Source organism: Rattus norvegicus, chromosome 18 (genome assembly GCF_036323735.1).
Source record: "Rattus norvegicus strain BN/NHsdMcwi chromosome 18, GRCr8, whole genome shotgun sequence".
Taxonomy (NCBI): Eukaryota; Metazoa; Chordata; class Mammalia; order Rodentia; family Muridae; genus Rattus; species Rattus norvegicus.
The window spans coordinates 52,621,942-52,640,731 of record NC_086036.1 but is presented as its reverse complement, the minus strand read 5'-3'; the positions used below and the strand labels follow the sequence as shown (position 1 = coordinate 52,640,731).

The following is an 18,790-nucleotide window of genomic DNA, read 5'->3' as shown; positions in this document are numbered from 1 at the left end:
GGCCCCTAGTACAAGCCTGCTCTGGCTACCTGGCCTTGCCCAGGCTTACACTCTTCTGCCTCTTTTCAAACCTCTTCCCTCATTCCCTTCAAATTTTAGGCATACTAGTCACTCTGCTATGCGTGGCCCAGGAAATGTAACTTCTGTCAGATGCCATCACAAAAACTACTTCTCTAACTAGCTCATACGCCTATCTTTTCACACGTCATATTCCTTCCCTTGAAAACGCTTAACCTTAATAAATGCATAACCTATTTAATGGATAATTTCCTCCAGGTCTGTCTTACCTACAAGATTATATGGTTGTAAAGTGAGAGGAGGTACAGCTCCCCAGTTTTGCTCATCCTGTTCCTTATAACCCAGATCGGCTCCAACCCAAAGGAGAAGGAAGTCAGTAAATGGCTACCTTAATAAATGAATGAACACATATCAGGAATGGTTAAAATGGCCAGTCTCAAAATGCTGTTTCCTAAACACACAGAGCCTCTTCTCTATTTCTTCCCTCCTTCCCTTCTTTCCTTTTTCATTTTCTCTTTTCTTTCTTTTCAATACATTTTAACTGGGCTTTCTCTTCACGTACTATGACTCAGGAGCAACAGGCCCACGAGAGAGAGGACGACACAGGAGGAAGGAGCCCAAGAGGCAGGGCGGCGCCCGTGGGCCGGAAGTGCGGCGCGCAGCGGAAGTGCGGCGGGCGGAAGCGGCGGCTTGACTGCCTGAGGCTGAGGTGGGTAATGGCGCCGGCGCTACGGTGAGCACTCCAAGTGCCCGGGTGTTAGCTCGTCCCGCCGGAAAAGGCCGCGAGCCCTCCGCAGTGCGGCGCCGATGTAGACTTCCATTGCAGTTAGCGGGGATTTAATTAAGCCGGGAGCTATAAATCCCTGAGCCACTGGGGGGAGATTGTAAACGCGCGCCTGTGGTGGCACTCTGGGAACTGAATAAATGACAGAAGGGAAAAATACAGCTTCTCGAAGAAAGCAGAAAATGTCTTAACTCATGCTTCTTCCAGTGATTCACAGATGCCCTGGTCCCGGGTTTAATTGAATTCTATGAAGTGGCAATATCACACTTGACAGCCTGCTGAGTTGACTGCCTTTTTAAATAAGTGGTTTTGAGCAGCCATGTTGACCTTTAATTGGGGTGAAAAGGTTGAAAAGTGCATGAGGGAACATTGTGAGTGCTGAGCCCCTCCGGACCCCGCTGTCTGGACCCCATCTTTGCTTTATTGGGTAGAAGCGGCCCTCTGGGCATGTGGACAATAAAAGAATAAATCAGACTTCACAGTTCCCAACAAGTACTTAGCCATGTCACTCACCCCTGACAAACACCAACTTATACAATTTTTAGTAAGACCAAAAGTAGAAAAGCCTCTGAGAGTTGCCACTAATGTGAATATGTATCCAATTGTGTCTAAGGCTCTCTTTAAGTGGATTTTTTTCCTATCTTTACCCTTATTCTTATTAATCATGTTTATATAAAACTCTTTTAGTGCTCTTTAAAAAAACAAACCAAAACTCTGTGAGGTCTAGCGTGACCCAAAGATTCTCAGTTTCTTAAATATCGATGCAGCTTAGACTATGTTATATTCCAACACTAGTAGTACATTGCTCAACCTAAGATGGGCTCCTGTAACATTGGTTAACCAGTCACTCCCTCCAGCTGTCTTGGTTGGACACTGAAGGAGTTGAGATGGCTCTTAGAGGCCACAACCATCTCATTTATTAATATTTTGTGGAATAGCTTTAAAATGCACATGATGTTCTCTATAAATATTTAGAAGTATATGCATGAGGTGTATCATGGGTAAAAGGCAGAGAATAAAATGCAAGAGAAACAGCAAGGTGGTGGTATTTGCCTCTAGTCCCAACCCTGTGGTTTAGGCTGACAGATCTCAAGTCTGGACCAGCCCTCAAGACAGTAAGACCTTGTTTCAACAAACAACCAGCAGCAGCAGAGGCATGGGAACAAGTCTGTCTTGGAAAATGCTGAGTTATTGTTTCTCTGGGATAAAGCAGAACTAATCATGGTTCTATGCGAGATGTTGAAACCTAATCCTGGGTCCTGCTTTACTGAGGAATTGCCTGGGACCAGAAAGGCCCAGTTGTGAAATTAAAATCTCTGGGTTACTTTAAACAGGCCCCCAAATATTCTTTGTTTGCTCTGGACCACTTGACGCTACCTGCCAGAAAAGGATCAATAATGTTTGTCTCTTGCTAGAGGAATATGCAGCTCTGTAGTTTTATTTAGACAGACTATTGGCAGGTAAGTAATACAAATGAATATTTTTCCAACTTGGAGAATTTATTGGGCTGTGTTGCTATTTTGTTCCAATTGGTTGGCTGTATTGTACTCACAGGAACACTGTACCCAGAGGCACTGTGGAGAGATCCCGTCAAATAAGTTTGTTTTAATTAAAGTTTTTGTATTTCATATCTTGTATATATTCTAGCTGACCAATATATTTAGTTACAAGTGCTTGTACTTGGGATTTCAAACACAGTAAGACATTGAGGTGATGTGGTGTGAAGTGGTGAGGAGTTTTATGTTTCTTATTGAAAATCTAGGGGGTTTTTTTTGCACTGTTTTATTCAAGGGATATACATCAGAGGAAACCAAAAGCCAGATGGAATAGTTCCTGAATGAAATTTTATTCCTGTTCGCAATTATTTCGAAGGGGGATACCCTCTGGATCAGGTACGTGTGGCTCTACAAGTAGCAGGACTGAATGAGCTTCTATTATCTCTTCCCTTTGTATAGCTAGCAAGTTCCAGGAAAAAAGTTATTCGGGGAAAATATGTAAAATGAAAATCTGTGGCTAATTCACATAGGTATATGATTGTACCTCCCGAACCCTATTCCTGTGCTGGTAGGCACTGGGATCAGGAAGCACAAAGACTGGACTCTCTTTTCATTCTATTTCTTATTCAAGAGCTAACTTCCCAGAGATGTAAGCAGAATTTAAAATATCTGCTGTATTTAGAAAGTATCAGTCTTCAGCTCATGATTCTAGACGCTGCAAAATGTCAATACATGGATGCAAAAGTCTTGGCAAGGGTCCCCTGGCTATGGCCATCACACTAGGAAACTAGGAAGGGAACTTACCATGTTCAGAAAGAAGCAATATTAACTCCCCTTCCCTTTTATTTGCCATAGTTTCCCATGATCAGATATCTTCTAGGCTCTACTTCTTAAAGGTTCTGTTACCTCACCATTGCCATATTGGAGGTGGAGCTTCTGACACTTGAACCTGCTCAACGTATCCAGCACATAACATCATAGCATCAGCAGTAGTGGCTACTTTACCTCTTAGTCTTCCTCACTGTGCCGTTGTGTTGTGAATCTTCCCTCTGCCCCAAGTTCCCTAAGGGCAGGGACAGTGTCATAATCACTTTTATGTTTCTAGTACCTGACTCACTGTATACACTCAGTTCACGCCATGGACACGAAAAGGCAGTGTCCCTCAGGGGAAGTCTACCTGCAGAGAACATGAAAACATCTCTGGGAAAGCAGCAGAGAGAAAAGAATAAGAACAAAAGTCACCTTCCAGGGACTGTGGTTAGAAGTAATGTGTTCACTGGCAGCTTGAACCAGGGAAGGGCTTAGTTGGACATCCACAGAGTGTCGCCAAACTGCCCCCTAAGCAGATCTACCTGGGAAGTTGTAGAGCATTTGTCGAGTGGGATACGCAGGCTGCTGGGCCCAGCAGCTCTTTATGTCTACACTCCTTCCAGACTTACCGTGCTTCACCCAAATATCTGTTCCACAAATATTTGAAGAATTAGTTACAAAGGTAACCTGATTACTAACTTACCAGGCCACCAGCATCTTAGTTTGATCCTATCTCAAGATCCTGTCTCAAGGACCTGTCATGTTACTGATCTAAACTAAATTGCTCGAAAAAAAAAAAAAAGAAAGAAAATTCACAGTTAGTTTTTTGTGTTTGTTTTTTCTTTTCTTTCTTTTACAACATTGTGATGGAGTTCAAAGTTCAGAGCTTATATATAAATTACATTTATTGTATTATTGTATTACACACACACACACACACACACACACACACACACACACACACACAGAGTGAAGGGCTACATACTGCTGCAGTCTATGAACTTGACTGCATCTAAAGCCAGAGTGTTACAGCTATAAACATAAACTTCCTCTGATTGTTCCAGTACTTTCTCATATAAATAACAAAATAATAGGAAAATGGATTTTAGTTCAGTCAGGAGAGAAGGACATGACATTGAGTTATTTTTTTTCCTCTTAATATATATGTTTTTGGTAAGCTAGGAGAAAGAAACTATTATATTACTTTATAGAAAGTCAGCTGAGGCCATCTGAAATATACACATGGAGAAAGGTCTTCATGTTAAAATAGAAACTAATGGGAATCTTGTTAGACTTAAAGATTAGAACCTTTTTTTATACTAGGAATTTTCTGTCTGAAACTTACTCCTTTTTTCTTATGAACCTTAAAATAGCCTGAAACAAAACATATAAGCATATGCCCTTGTTTAAGGAAAAAATAGGAATAAACAAAATATTGTACAAAATAATTAAGCATGGTTTCCTTATCTAAGGCCCCTTTTCAGTTCCAAGGTATCAAAATATTCTACTAGTAGTTGTGGAAGAACAGAAGAAGACTCAGAAGAGTATAGAATCTTCCACAGCTCAGGCCAGGGCCTAAAGTGGACAGTGCTCAGTGTTCAAATTAGACCCTTTGTTGTACAGGCAGGCTTATGACAGCGATAGTGAAAGACTAATGAATTATTGGATTTGCAACAAAATACCTTGCAGGTCTTGTGTGGTCAGATAAATTGGAAATGAATAGAATATTAGTGACAAATGGAAGACATTTTGAATTGCAAACTTGTTTTTAGCAATGAAACTGATATTACTATGTTAGCGTAATGTGACTAAAATGTTTTAATGAAACTGTCTTCTTTCCGAGTCAGTATTAAATATCAGAGGAACAAGGTCATGTTGGGTAAGGAGGATAAATGTCAGAAAGAGTCTGCATAATTCTTTATGCACTTTGTTCCCATTCCTTGAACTGGATGGTTTTGCCCTCAGTCTTAATGTTATCTTTATGGGAGGATGGAATTTTCAAATTGGTTTTTAAACTCTGTTAAACCCTTCTGTCCAATATAAGCTAACCACATTATTTAGGTTTTTGTGCTTTCAGAAATGGGTTTGCAGCCATTATGTCATAACTGAACTGAACATTGTTACACACTCTGAATTGGACTGTGCTGCTCTGGCTCTAGGCCAGTTGCTGGTTCAGCATCTTTGGGATGGAGACTAGAAGGAGGAAGTCAGCACGTGCAAACCCCATTGTGATAATTGGTCCAGAAGTCCCTCTGGACTACTCCTAGACACTATGGGGCACATTCTGTGGAGTGCATGACTTTTCTTGATTAGCGTTGGTTTTGTTTTCTTAGCTAGATGTTTTCTTAGAAACCTTTTCTTGACACTGTCACATGCACCAGTCCCATTCTGAAGTAGACTCCTCTGAAGTAATGATCTGGAAGGAGTGACTGATAAGTTCTAAAGATTCTAAAACACTTGCCTGCACTTACCACAGGTCACGGCAAAGGCAGCGGTGCTTCTGCATGAGAGGAAGAATGCCGAGATGAATAGGCTATTCATGTCATTTAACATAACATTTTAAGTATGTCTAATAGTATGTTTAACTCCTGTGATTAAACAGTTCCCAGCTGAGTGCCAGACCATCTGGGGTCAGCTCCCACTTCCCAGTGCGGTGGTTTCAGAAACCACTGCTTCCGAGTTGAGTAAAGAGAGAGGAAACGATTGACAGTAAGCAAGTGTAGTTACACCGTGCATGGATTCACAAGGAATTCTGGGCCTCTCCAAAGGGCAGCGGATTGTCAGCTTCCAAAGATAGGAATTTGTTCAAAGCCCTGTACAGGCATGGACCAGTCCCCTGCTTGCTTCACAGTGGGATTGCTCTTTCTTGGATCACAAGGACATTTGAGACCAAAAACCTGTGAACATGCTTCTCTTGAGTCTCTGGAAAATGAGAGGTCAAGACAAGTAGTAGAATTTCCATTTCACAGTTGGCAAAACTAAGGCTCAAAGAGATGAGTTTTCCTGTGCCTTAGAACATGTTAGTGGCAGTTGTATTTCTCTTTGGGATCTATCTTTGTGAAATCCTCACCAATAAATGAATGAATGAATGAATGAATGAATGAATGAATAAATAAATAAATATGTATATATATATTAAAGTTAAAAAAAATCCAGGGAATTCAAACACAGCATTCCTTTTTTAAAAAAAAATTATTAGATATATTTCTTTACTTACATTTCAAATGTTATTCCCCTTCCCGGTTTCCTGTCCATAAGCCCCCATTCCCTCCCCTCCCCCTTCCCCTCCCACTCCCACTCCCCCTCCCCCATATGAGTATTCCCCCCACACATCCCCCTTACACTGCCGCCCCCATATTCCCTGCACTGGGGGGCCCAACCTTGGCAGGACCAAGGGGCTTCCCCTTCCACTGGTGCCCCAACAAGGCTATTCTCTGCTACCTATGCAGTTGGAGCCCTGGGTCAATCCATGTATAGTCTTTGGGTAGTGGTTTAGTCCCTGGAAGCTCTGGTTGGTTGGCATTGTTGTTCTTATGGGGTTGCAAACTCCTTCAACTTTTTCAGTCCTTCCTCTAATTCCCCCAAGGGGTCCTGTTCTCACTTCAGTGGTTTGCTGCTAGCATTGACCTCAAACACAGCATCCTTATGTAAACTCTACATGAAGACAGAGTCATAGCTGTAAATGAGCAATTATCCTGCTTATGCTTAATTTCCCTGATTGATATATTGAGTGTAAACTGTGTTTATTTAAAAGTATTTTGATCTCTCCAGCAAATTTATTCAGATCTACTTGATAAGGTGATTAATAATGTCAACTTAACACTTTCCTTAGTGGGCTTCTGTTCTGATAGACACAGCTTGAGGAAATCATTAACATTATAGTAATGACTACTTTTTCTACCCATAAAATGAGAACAGCAGAGAAAGGGCCACTAGAAGGGGATTGTCCTTTGTTTAAAACCTGTAAATAAAAAAATTATTTTTGAAAAGGTCAGATTGGGTGTCCTGGTTTGTAATTTTCTGAAAGTTTCTGAGTGAATTAAGCCATGACCTCATGTCAAGGTGTTTGCTGTCCAGTCTTATAAGTAGTGTTCACAGTCTGAAAAATGTTCAGCTGTATCTGAAGTATTTTTTCAGTCCTGCAGTTTCTCACTTCTGAAACACCTGTTGCTAAGGATGTTAAAGTCTTCTGCTGGGGCAATAAAAACAAAGTTTCAGGGAAAAAAGTCATTATTTATAAAATGCCTCTTAGAATTATTTCATAACCAATAATTAAGCTTTGATGCTATATTGTTTTGACTTATACAGCTTTTTAAATGTACTGTCCCCTTTAAGTAGTCACTTTAAGATAGTCAACTTTAATCTCCACTCTTTTCCTCCCATCAGCTATCTCTGTCCAGACCCAAAATATCGTTTAACTTGTTCAGTTAGGCAGGAACCAGTCATGCTTGTGGTTCAGTAGCACATTAGTTATAGGGTTAGTGCCTTTGGAGCAGCGTTAGACACATAGCTTCCGGTTTGTGTGGTGTTTCACTGTCCCATTCTAGACAAGCCCACATCACTGCTGGGTGGTGGACTGCTCCCTCATTCTGGAACCCTCCCTACCCCCCACCCCCGCCTCTGTGGTGACATACTTTCTGGCTTTCCTCTTTCCTGTGGTTGTGCTGCTTGTCCTGGCTTCTCTCTACCCAATCACTACAAGTTGCATTGCTGCAAAGATCTATGTTGAGCCCTCCTTTTCTGTCCTGAGATCATCTCTAGTTACATAGCTGCAGATACAATCTTTACACCAACAAAAACTAATTTTTATCACTAGCTCTGGCTATTCACATGAGTACCAAACCTATATATGTCACTGCCCACTTGAGTCTCAATGATGCTCTAACTACTAACAAGTTAATCTTCCAAAATATTGGAAATAAATCATTCAAACCTATCAGTGGTTTCGAAGATGTACATGACAAATCACACTTGGCTTGACAACTATTAAAAGTTCTCTGAAGTCCCATCGTGGAACTTCCCCGCTTATTTCCACTAGTCTTCATCTCTTTGCTCAATTCACATTTTCCCCAAAATTTGTGTCAAGTATTCAACCCAAAATTTGGAGTGCTTCCTATTTTGTTTACATGTCCATAAACACTAAGTGATTTAAAATCCTTTTGTGACACTATCCCCCACTTTAGCCCATGGTACTCATCCTTCCCTTTCTCTTGAAGCATTTGCTATGCCCCTGTTGTTATACCTCCTGTCTTCCTTGTTTACCTGTCTGTGCATGTTAATATTCTGACAATACTTTTAGCTCTTCATCAATGAGGATCATCTCTTAATTGCTTTGAACTGTTTATTTCCTCATCACTGTGGAACAAATGAGTAAATGGTCATTAGTTTGCTAATACTATAAAGCATGATATAACTTTTACCTCAATTAATAATCACCCTTCTGAATCCATAACTCCATCTAGAATTCTTTATGCTTGTATATCGTGTATGAAGTTGATGTGAGCTTTATTTGGAAAGAAATAAACCAACCACCAGGATAGATGAAGGAAAATATAATGGCTTCATTTTACTGAGAATTAGAAGGGATGTTCATGTATTAAATGGTAGGTATGTAAATTATTATTTTAATAAAGTTGCAACTTACTGTATAGACAAGTTCTGAACTTCAAACAGTCAAAGGACATTTTCAAAATGTTCTTGCAGACTGATTATGTGTAAATGCAACTGAACGTGGTACCAAAGGACTTGAAACAGAGCTATCTGGATCTCTCTTCCATGGTCTGAGGGGAGCCAAGGAAGCCTTGAGTGAATGTGTATTGTTCACATGGCACAACCATATCAAAGATGAAGTCCCCAAACTCACTGGAAACCGCGTAGTTAGAGTGAAACTGAGCAGTGTGTTGTGTATAGCAGCCCACAAGTAGGTAGCAGGATCCTTGCCATAGCGTCCTGCCTGTTCCCAGGCAGGTGCCGTAGCTGTGGGGCTGAAGGACTGAAACAGCACCTGAGAGTCCACCTTCATAGTAGATTGAGGCCTCACTTCCTGCCCCCCTCGGAATTGATGCCTCTGAGTACCTGCTTACTGAGAAGTTTAGGTTTCGTCCCTGTCCATACCGTGGTGCCTTTCCTCGTCACATCAGCTGCACAAGTGCCCTGCCATAGCTCTCCTGTTCTTGTACCCAAGATTAAGTTAGATTCCGATTTATTCAGAAGGGAGTGCGGTTCACATACAGCAGGTTGCAAACTCAAAGAGGAGTGCCAGGGGGCATCATTTATCCCTATGTCCCTAGGTTAGGCAGAACCCAGTGACCTGAGTCATCACCTCAGCAGCCTCATCTGATTATATAACTTTCAGTATCCTAAAATGGGGGGCTTGTTCCCAAAAAGAGGTGTGTGTTTCTTTTCATTTGGGTAAAAATAGAAATGCTATACCTAGATGGTAATGCACGTGAAGTGGAGCATTTAACTTCTCACATGGCACAAATGAGTAAACGGAAGCCTTGAGCTAGCTCTCTTTAGAGAACATAGGTTCAGCAAGAGATATGATAATAGTATTTGGTTAATGTCAGCTCAGCATTAAATTTACATTATAGTCTTGTGCAGAAGCTCCAACATTATCTGTTAATAACCAAGGCGGTACCTAGGCTTATATAGAGTTCTTGATTTTGCACATGAACTAACACTGCAGCTTGCTGATGAATGATTATGTGAGCTTGGAGCTTTGGTGTGCCAGAGGACTCTTTGTATGAATAAAATTCTGGTCAGTGAAGGTCAGTTTCTCTACCCAAGCGAGAACAATGTTGTTTCCCTAATCAGATACATACCGTGTTTGAAAGATCCAGGAGCCCTACCTAAGTGATGTGCAGCCATAACCTGTGCCGTTCGTCATGCTGAAATGAATAATCCTTAATAAAGGCTCAAACAACCATAGCATCTTCCTGTACTATAATCAGGTGCTTTCATGGTGTGCCCTTCAGTGCTTCTCAGGAAAATGCTAGAAGGTTAAGTTTCTTCTCTCTCTTGCTTCAAGGAAGGCTGAATTGGTTCGATTAGTCCTCCCCCTTGTTGTATTTGATTCTGCCATGAAGACCAATGAAGTCTGCCTCAGTAGTGTTGCAAGGCCAGTTTCCCTTTCTCTTTTAGGGGATCCGAGCCTCTGAGTAGCACTGGACTTGAAACAGCAGGAGTCACCATCTTTATTGTTAGGCTTCAGAATTTTCTCTAAGCACATTCTAAATCCAGTTTTATGCTTTTTTTTTTTTTTACTTTCTTCCAGTCTGTGACAAAGGTGACCCAATTGTGCTTCTTTGATATTATGAGCTCAGTTCTTTGTGTTCCTGTCACAGAGACACATAACAAAATACAAAGGATAAAACTGTCTGTCTGTACAATAGGAACACTTATTTCATGACTAACGTGACATAATTTTAAAACAATGCTGTCAGTAAGGGCTAACTATACAAGTTTTTAATCTCAGCTGCTCAGAAGGCCAGGACAGGAGGAGTGCAGGTCCAAGGCCAGCCTGGACTACAGAGTGAGTGGACGGCCAGTCCGAACTATTTAGTGAAACTCTTAAATTAGCTTTTGCCCAGCATTTGTGAGTCTCTAGGTTCACTTTCAGTACAGAGAATTGGGGAGGAAGTTTTGTCAACTCACAATTAGGAGATAATAGGCAGAGGCCACTGTTCAGAATTTTTTTTATAGTACTAAGATATGGTTCAAAAATAATCGAACTAATGAAAATGTCACATTGATAGAGTAGCCCATATAAAGATTTTACTTCAAGAAGGCATAATTTGGTGAATGTGACTTTGACAGCAATGGCATTGGGGTTTACAGAGTTAGTAAAATGATCTCAGAAGAGCTTTAAAGTGTTCCCATTGGAGTGTATCATTTTTTCATTTAATTTTTACAGCCATAAGTGAACTTCAAGAATTAAGAAATTTTAGGTTTAATATCTAAGTAAAGAATAAGGAGCCTTTTCTTTACATCAGACTCTAATATAAATTTATAATACACTACTATGAAAGAAATAAGTTAATTGAACAATATAGTAAAAATGCATACACCATAGGCCACTAAAAATATGCAGGTCATAAAACTGCACAGCCTTGATGCCTTGCTCGGGAAATAAACATGCCAGGTTTAAGTCATTAAAAGTGCGTGAGAAAGTAGCAGTGGAGAGGCAAGAACAGCGGTAGTGGTAAGCTGAGTGGCTGCAGCATCTCTGAAGACCCAGCCTGCCTCTCTGGTTATCGAACAATATTCCCCCCAATCTGGAATGCAGGCAGCTCTGTTTACTATGACAGGCTTTATTTGTCTTGGCTGTAGCCAAGACCACATGCTGTGTTTTGTCATTTTGGAAATACTAAAGCTGGTTTCCATTGTGGATGTGAATTTTTTTTAAAGCCTTAACACCTCTGTCTCAAGTCAGCTAGTAATAAGTTTTCCTTTCCTTGCCAGCCAAACATCAATAAATCTTCTTTCCCTTCACCAAAAGCAAGTAGCTGCAGTTCACAAAGCAGGCTACAGTCTTGGTGCACTGCCATAGAAGGCTGCATACTTCCTACCCAAGGACATATATCCACCATTTATAAAGCCATTTTTTTTTCATTTACAGCTCCTCCATATAGTACAATTTCTTTAATACCGTGTTATTCTACAAGAAAGTGCCACTGGTACCACAGAGTCCTTCCAAATCTAATGATTCAGAAATGTCTACCTACCCATTAAACACCAGGTCAATTGCCAGTGCTTAGAAATGGGCTAATAGATCAAATCTTTACCTTTAACATGCAGTTCCCCCCTGATTTATGTCCTGTGTAGTCAAAACTGTATTTTCAACTGCATTCACCGAATTCATAGAAAATGTGGATGCTAAGACTTAACACTTAGTTGAGAGTCTCGTAGAACATAGTGGCATTGCTTACATTCACTCTCCAAAGTGATTCTAAATAGCAGATTCCTGCAGGTCTGTTAGTTAGCAGGGAAATCTGGGTAGAAGTGGAAGGGCAGGGGCTCATGAGTAAAGGAAAGATCATTGCTTTCATGGACCAGTGGCTGAGCTTTTTGTCCTATGGTCTTTATTGTAGTCTGATATGGGTTGGTAGTCTTTTCTAAAGCCCTATCGTTTGTTCTGAAATAAGTTTAAGGCTAATTTGCACTGAGAGGCCTAGTAGCCAGGGAGAGTAGAACGTAATAAAGTCATCCTCTGCTCTGTGAAGTAGGGCACAGGAGATTTGAAGTGGTGGCAGTACCAACTGCAGTGCTTCAGTCCAGAGTCAATAGGCACCCTGAAGAGCAGTAACCTTTAGTTTAGAGGGAAGCCTAAAGAATGACTTCTGTCCACACTGCGTAATTGAGCAGAGGAGAGATTACAGTAGGAGGGAAAAGCTCACTCTAGTATTTCAGCCCTCAAGCAAATATTTAAGTACCTATTATGTGCACATTGATTGTGTGTGCTGAGGAATACTGGTGTGACCAATACCTGTTCTTATAGAGCTCTACTGTAGTAGAAGGGACATAAATTGTAAGTAGTAAGGGACATCCTAAAATGGAAACACATATAATAAAATTATGCATTAGGTTGATTCACAAAAATATTACGAATATGAGGATGGGGAGTTATAGGCTGGCCAGCATTGGTGAGGTGATCAGTAGACTTTTCAAGGAGGTGATTTGAGTCCTAGGGCAGAATAAGGAGAAACTATGTATACTTCCTATGGAGAAAGAGAGCAAGTGCCGTGCTACTGGTGGGAAAGAGCTCTGGGTGTTCAAGGATTAGACAGAGAGTTGTCACAGCTGTCACTCGTCACTTGTCACAAGCTAGAGTTGGAGAGGTAAAGTGAAATTAAGAAATATGATCCCAGGGAAGTTCATCTTGGAAATAGTGGTAAGTGGGAAAGATAGAGCTATACATGTGTGTTTTAGAAGCGAAATTGTAACATTTATAGATTAAGCTCCGAAGCCGAAGCTGTGGAATAACTAGGAATAATAGGGTGTCAAAGTGGCAGAATGAGGGAGCTTCAAAGCCCAATGTTTGACATGCCGCTATTAAACTTCTTCTGGAATCTCTACAATAAAAACACCAGTGTGTTTGTGTATGAAGCTTTTGAAAATCATGGCACTCTACTTTAAAACACTTCTTAAGTCAGCAGACTTTTTTCCTGACAAGTTAACTCAGACCAATTCTCTCTTAGTTTCTCTACCTGCAGCTTTGTGCCTCTCTCTCTCTCTCTCTCTCTCTCTCTCTCTCTCTCTCTCTCTCTCTCTCAGTATAGGACGGAGATCTCCTTGGAGGTGGCTTGCTCTTTCGGGTGCACCATTTACTTGCTACTTCTTTTACTGTGGAAGGGCTGGGTGGTCTGGATGCTTGCTGTAAGAGTGAACCAACCATCCTTGGACTAAGCCATCACAGGACCCCTCCACTGATAAGAAGGAGTCATCAGGATGCTACCATCTGCAGCTGGAAGTAAATGTCATATCAAATTAACAAACTCATGAAATTTGCTTCCAGAAACCAAGTGATTAGGTACAAATCTAATAGGGTTTGGTTTTTTTTATTGTTGTTGGGGTTTTTTTGTTTTGTTTTGCTTCTTAATTCTAAATTCTGTTTTGCTTGGAGTACAGTGAATTTATTATGGACACGTGCCAAACATCTGGGCCTATCTGAAACTTCTGGACTCCGAGATACAATTCTGAAACTTTCAGATTCAATCACAAGCTTGCAAGTTACTTGCTTGTATTCTAAAGAGCAGAGCCAATGTTGCACTAAGTTTATTGGTTTATTTTTCTTTTGGCAGAATTAAAATGCTCTGGTTTCAAGGAAATAGCCTGCAGATTGCCAGATCCTCCTTTGGACTCTTGAGAAATCTCTCTGCCTCTAACACGGCTCTGCCTGTGCTGACCTTATTCACAAAGGTACTGATGGAAAAGCAAAATTACAACTTAAAAATAAAGTATTGTCAGGGTTGGGGATTTAGCTCAGCGGTAGAGCGCTTGGCTAGCAAGTACAAGGCTCTGGGTTTGGTCCCCAGCTCCAAAAAGTAAATAAATAAATAAATAAATAAATAAATAAAGTATTGTCATTGTTGGGTGAGAAGGTTGTGTATATCCATGAGAAGCAGCACCCATGGAAGTATTTATGAGAACACTAACTTATGTTTACACTATGGGCACTTAAATAAGGGGGCAAGCATTTCTTCATCGGTCCTTACTTTAGAAATGTAAGGTCAACTTGCAACTCAAACTTTTTGTAGCTTTGTGCATAAGCATGTTCATGTCTGTCTGTCTGTAAAAATGGTTCCAGTATTGTTTGGGGGGAGGGGGTTGCAAACTATCACATAAGCAAAGTCCAAATAAGAATGAATAATGAAGACTGATTGTACTTGTTTTCTTATCTCTGGCACTACTGTTAAGCTGTGTGTGTGTGTGTGTGTGTGTGTGTGTGTGTGTGTGCGCGCGCACGCGCGCGCAGGTGCACATAGCGGCCTGAGGTTGTTATCAGGAATCTTCCCTCAGTATTTCTCCACCTTATTCACTGAAGCAAGGTCTCTCAGTTGACTCTGCCTTACAAGCCCTGGACTTCTCGCAAGCCACCACAACCACAAGCATTTACCGGGATCCTAAGGGCCTGATCCCCACTCCCCAAGCTTGCACTGCAAGCGCTTTAATCACTGAACCATCTCTTTCCAGGCTGGGCTTAAGTTTTTTAAGAGTTCTCACCTGCAGTTTTGGAGCATAAGCATCAGTAATATCTGTTTTTGCTAATTAACATCAATTTGTGATATTTATAATCAAAAATGAACATGAAGAAGAACATGGAGAAGGAACAAGAAGCAGAAGTTACGTTTTTGACACAGCAATTCAAACAAAAAGTCTTTTTTGAAAATTTTTTAGATTTTAGTCATTCAATCATTTAAATCCTGCCAGTTGTGATGGACACCTGTGTCCTCCAGCAGTCAGAGTGAGGCAGGAGGATTGTTACATGTTCAATACCAGTCTAGGCCACATCAAGCCAGCCAGGGCTACATAGCAAGACCTTATCTGAAGGCCCCAGCTCCAAGTGTGAAGTTAAACTAATTTTTAAAAAAGGAACTTCTTGTTGAGAAATAATAGTGTTTTCATCTAAATTTCTTTTTATATCATCAATATACATTGTACTATTGGAAATTATAGAACCAAAAATATTCCCTTATCTGAGATAACAGCCCCATGAAGTTAGCTGTACTTACTTGGCCTGTGACTGCCATCCACTCTTTTGGTTCCAAGAGGAGATGAAATAGCCAAGAACATTTCCAGAAAATAATCAAGCAAACAAAAGTCCAACCTCCCATTCATTCTTAGTATGTATCTCTAACCCTGCCAAGTATATAGTAAGATATGAGTAACAGGCATCCAAAGAAAGAAGTAGAAAAGTCAAGAGTTTGTCTTTTTTCTATGACAAGTAGTGGAGTGCACTTTCCAGACTGAGTTTAAAGCAAGAGATTTTCTGTGTAGTTTTGCTCTCTGGTTCCAGGGGGTGCTTGATTCAGAAAAGGAGGTTATTAGTAGCTTCAGCGTTGTATCTTCTGGATTAAATCCATCTTCATATCGGCTCTTCTTGATTGGCACACCCCTGAGCCAATAATAGGCAAAAGAGATAGGATGCCCTGATGGTTTGACCTGTGTCAAGTGCTCCACCTTTCTTGCTTACAGATGGAATTAACCACATGTCCAAAGTAGTTCCTATGGAATGAAACTATAGCATTCTCATTACAAGAAAGGGAAGGTGTACGTTAGTGCACAGTCCAAGAACACAGTGAATAAGAAGTGCCACAGAGAGTCCTTGGAAAGGCCATCCTGACCTTACTTATCCCTTCCAAAGTGTGATGAATCTCTTCAAAGATACACACTGACATATTTGCATTATTAATTTGTACAAACTTCCACAAACCTGATTCTTAAGATCAAAACACCCTTCTGCCTCTGCCATAAAAACAAACTATAAAGAAATGCCTTCCCTTAGTACAGTCCTGCTTGGTTTTCCTTTTAAGCTTGACCTTTTGACATGCTCCGAAAATTTTAGCATGAAAATTTAGCCCTATAGTAACAAACTACCCATAGTCTGTTTATTGTTGATACTAATAGCAATTTATGAGCTGAATCTAGCCAAAAAGATCTAGAAGTATCCAAGTCTTTATTTCACAACATGCTCTGAGTTAAGCTGAAGAAAAGGCCTGTCTTTTACATGATAGCTTATCTCTTTCTAAAATATTAAAAAGCAGTTTTTACCTGAGCAGCAGCAATGTTGAATCTATTTTCAGCTCACAGGAGAGAACCTGTGGCTAGACTCTCAGGCACAGTGACTAAGAGACCTTTAATAACTGCCAATCTGTGTTCTCCCCCACCTTTCCCACAGGGCAGTTGAACAGTACAAACAGCAGAGAGGCCTATGCCTCAGGTAGAACATTAGTCCACTGTGGATACCTGTAATACTAAAACAGAGAAAACACGGTGAAGTACTACAGTCACTCATCTGAATTGAGGGAAAAAAATTCCCTCTCTCTTTCTATGGCTAGAACAGTCACTATTTCACTGTTCTCCAATAGAATTATTCCTCTGGACTGAGTAGAAAAAACAGGCTGATGAAGTTCAGTACTCTCTGGTCAGAAAAGACTTAAACCATTTAGGTCAATGGTATGAGACCACCAAGTGCTCCTTACATAGGAAAAGGCAGAGCTCGGTAGATAGGAGACTGAAAAACAAGGAGCTTGTAATATGCACACATAAGCACATGCCAGTAGGTACACACACAGATATCAAACAGTAAAAGCAACAGCCGAAAATGCAGAGAGCCAACCATCATGGAATAGCAGCTGTTTATGAGACTCTGTGGTTATAATTAATCTAATAGAAAACTATCCTTTAAAAGTAAGTGTAACAGGCTTCTGATGTGTGTCGGTTTCTTTCCTTTGGCATGGGGGAGGAGGGATGTTATACTAAAGTCCTGCCTTTGGGTTTGACATCTTTTGTTTTTCCTGTAGCACCCATGCCCCCTATGTGATGAAGCTAAAGAAGTGCTCCAGCCTTATAAAAACAGGGTAATTTCCACGTTACAGACGGGATAGATACCGTTTACTGTATAAACTGTCTGCCTGGATCCTTTCCTTAAGAAAAGATTTAATGGTTTTCAGTTAGCGTTTGTCTCTATTCCTCAGAGAGCTTAGTACTAATTTCCATGAGCTCATTACCTGAATAGTGCCCGACTCCTTTCTCACTGGTTCTTGCTCTGATTCAGGGTGAACTATCGGGTAGGCTGTTCATGCTAACTTTACACTTTGGGCCCGCTGCTTCTATCTTATTCTGTAACTCCCATGACGAGTTTTCCTTTAGCAAACCATAGTAGCTTGACTATTCTTACACTAAGACGCTTATGTCTTGATTTCTAGGCAGCGTCCCAGCTGGGACACATCTTGTTTCATCGGGAACAGAGCAGAGCCCTGCTGCTGAATGGAGCAGGTGTAACTATGAAAACCAGAATGTAGAGTCCAGTGTAATGAAACCAGTCGGGCTTTGTAAATTTAAGCCATTCAAACAGTCGGGCTCAGCATATCGCTGCAGCTGTAGCATTGCTCCATGATCCGAGAGGTGGAGTGCTTTAACCTATCCATGTTTTAGTTTATTTTACAGGAGGTGGACATCACACTTCCCGAAAATTCTACTTGGTATGAAAGGTATAAATTTGACATCCCCGTCTTCCATTTGAATGGCCAGTTTCTGATGAAGCACCGAGTAAATACCTCAAAGCTTGAAACACAGCTTCTGAAACTTGAGCAGCAGGTGCTGGAGACAAACTGATGTCTTCTGATTGATGCAAGTCCTCGGATGAGGCGTTTCCTTACAGGCATCCTGTGAACTAAGAAGAACACATTGTAGAGCGAGGGAAGCTGTAGGAATGAAGAAGTCTATTTGTTGAGTCAATCTTTCCCCTTTGCGACCGTGGATGCACCTCTCCTGCACGGGACAGTACCCTGATAGGAAGCAGGCTCTGCAGTCCGGCTGCCAAGCAGCCCTGGAACCCAACGTCATGGAGTAAATGCTCTTACACCATTAAAGTGGATTGTGAATTGTTAATAGCTGTGCATAGTTGAGAAAGGGATGTTTTAATGAACACATCTGCATGTAGCCTATTTCAGTGGAATTTAATAATACCTGTTTAAAATTAGCGTTCACTTTTGTTAAGTAGAATAGAATAATTGTCCTAGCCAAAAAGGCTTCACTTCAGAAAGACAAAAGAGGCTTAAACCTACAGACGGTGTAAGCAGACTCAGCTGCACGTCATCATGGGATTGATTTGTAATGTTGAGGACAGCATTGAGTTATCATCCGTTAACTCAACTAATTGTAAATAGTAACTTTGTCAAATTTTTGAATCTTAGAAAAATTCATTTTAATCATAACTGAACATATCTAAGCATAAAGTATCATATAAAGTATTAAACGTGTGGTTTTGTATTCTGATTTATATTTTGTCAGATTCAGCAAACATCAGAATGGATTCACTTAAAAATCAAACTGTCTTTTTCCCTTAAATCATCTCCCTGTGAAGTTCTGTGAACTGTTTAGGTGTTATGAGACACTAGACCTGTAAGTGCCCAGTGTGAGTTAGCTCTTAATTATAGAATATTGTAGCTCACTGACC

General features: G+C 40.7%; 1 protein-coding gene and 1 long non-coding RNA gene across 21 annotated transcripts in view; one reads left to right on the top strand and one right to left on the bottom strand.

Moving 5' to 3' along the window:
- The window catches only part of LOC120098149 (uncharacterized), a 62,322-nt gene that overhangs the window by 33,295 nt on the left and 10,237 nt on the right, over positions 1-18,790 (bottom strand). For 3 of the 8 annotated variants that reach the window (XR_010059844.1, XR_010059838.1, XR_005496173.2), the window contains 3 exons: positions 17,889-18,004; positions 16,381-16,583; positions 407-10,445 (listed from right to left, as the gene is read on the bottom strand). This is a non-coding gene — a long non-coding RNA (uncharacterized LOC120098149). Of the gene's footprint in view, positions 1-406; positions 10,446-16,380; positions 16,584-17,888; positions 18,005-18,790 lie in introns of those variants that run through there. The other 5 variants (XR_010059840.1, XR_010059841.1, XR_010059839.1 and 2 more) reach the window with 3 other exon arrangements.
- On the top strand, positions 622-18,589 carry C18h5orf63 (similar to human chromosome 5 open reading frame 63). Of its 13 annotated transcripts, NM_001131003.2 has the most exons (6): positions 700-727; positions 2,137-2,262; positions 2,594-2,694; positions 13,911-14,028; positions 17,133-17,189; positions 17,767-18,589. In NM_001131003.2, exons 4-6 carry the CDS (start codon positions 13,918-13,920, stop codon positions 17,944-17,946), a joined length of 348 nt encoding a protein of 115 aa, NP_001124475.1. In that variant the 5' UTR covers positions 700-727; positions 2,137-2,262; positions 2,594-2,694; positions 13,911-13,917; the 3' UTR covers positions 17,947-18,589. The 13 variants fall into 13 exon arrangements, with proteins under 13 accessions (XP_063133110.1, XP_038952446.2, XP_063133106.1 ...); NM_001419690.1 differs by lacking the exon at positions 2,137-2,262; NM_001419691.1 differs by lacking the exon at positions 2,137-2,262 and having other exon boundaries at positions 700-751.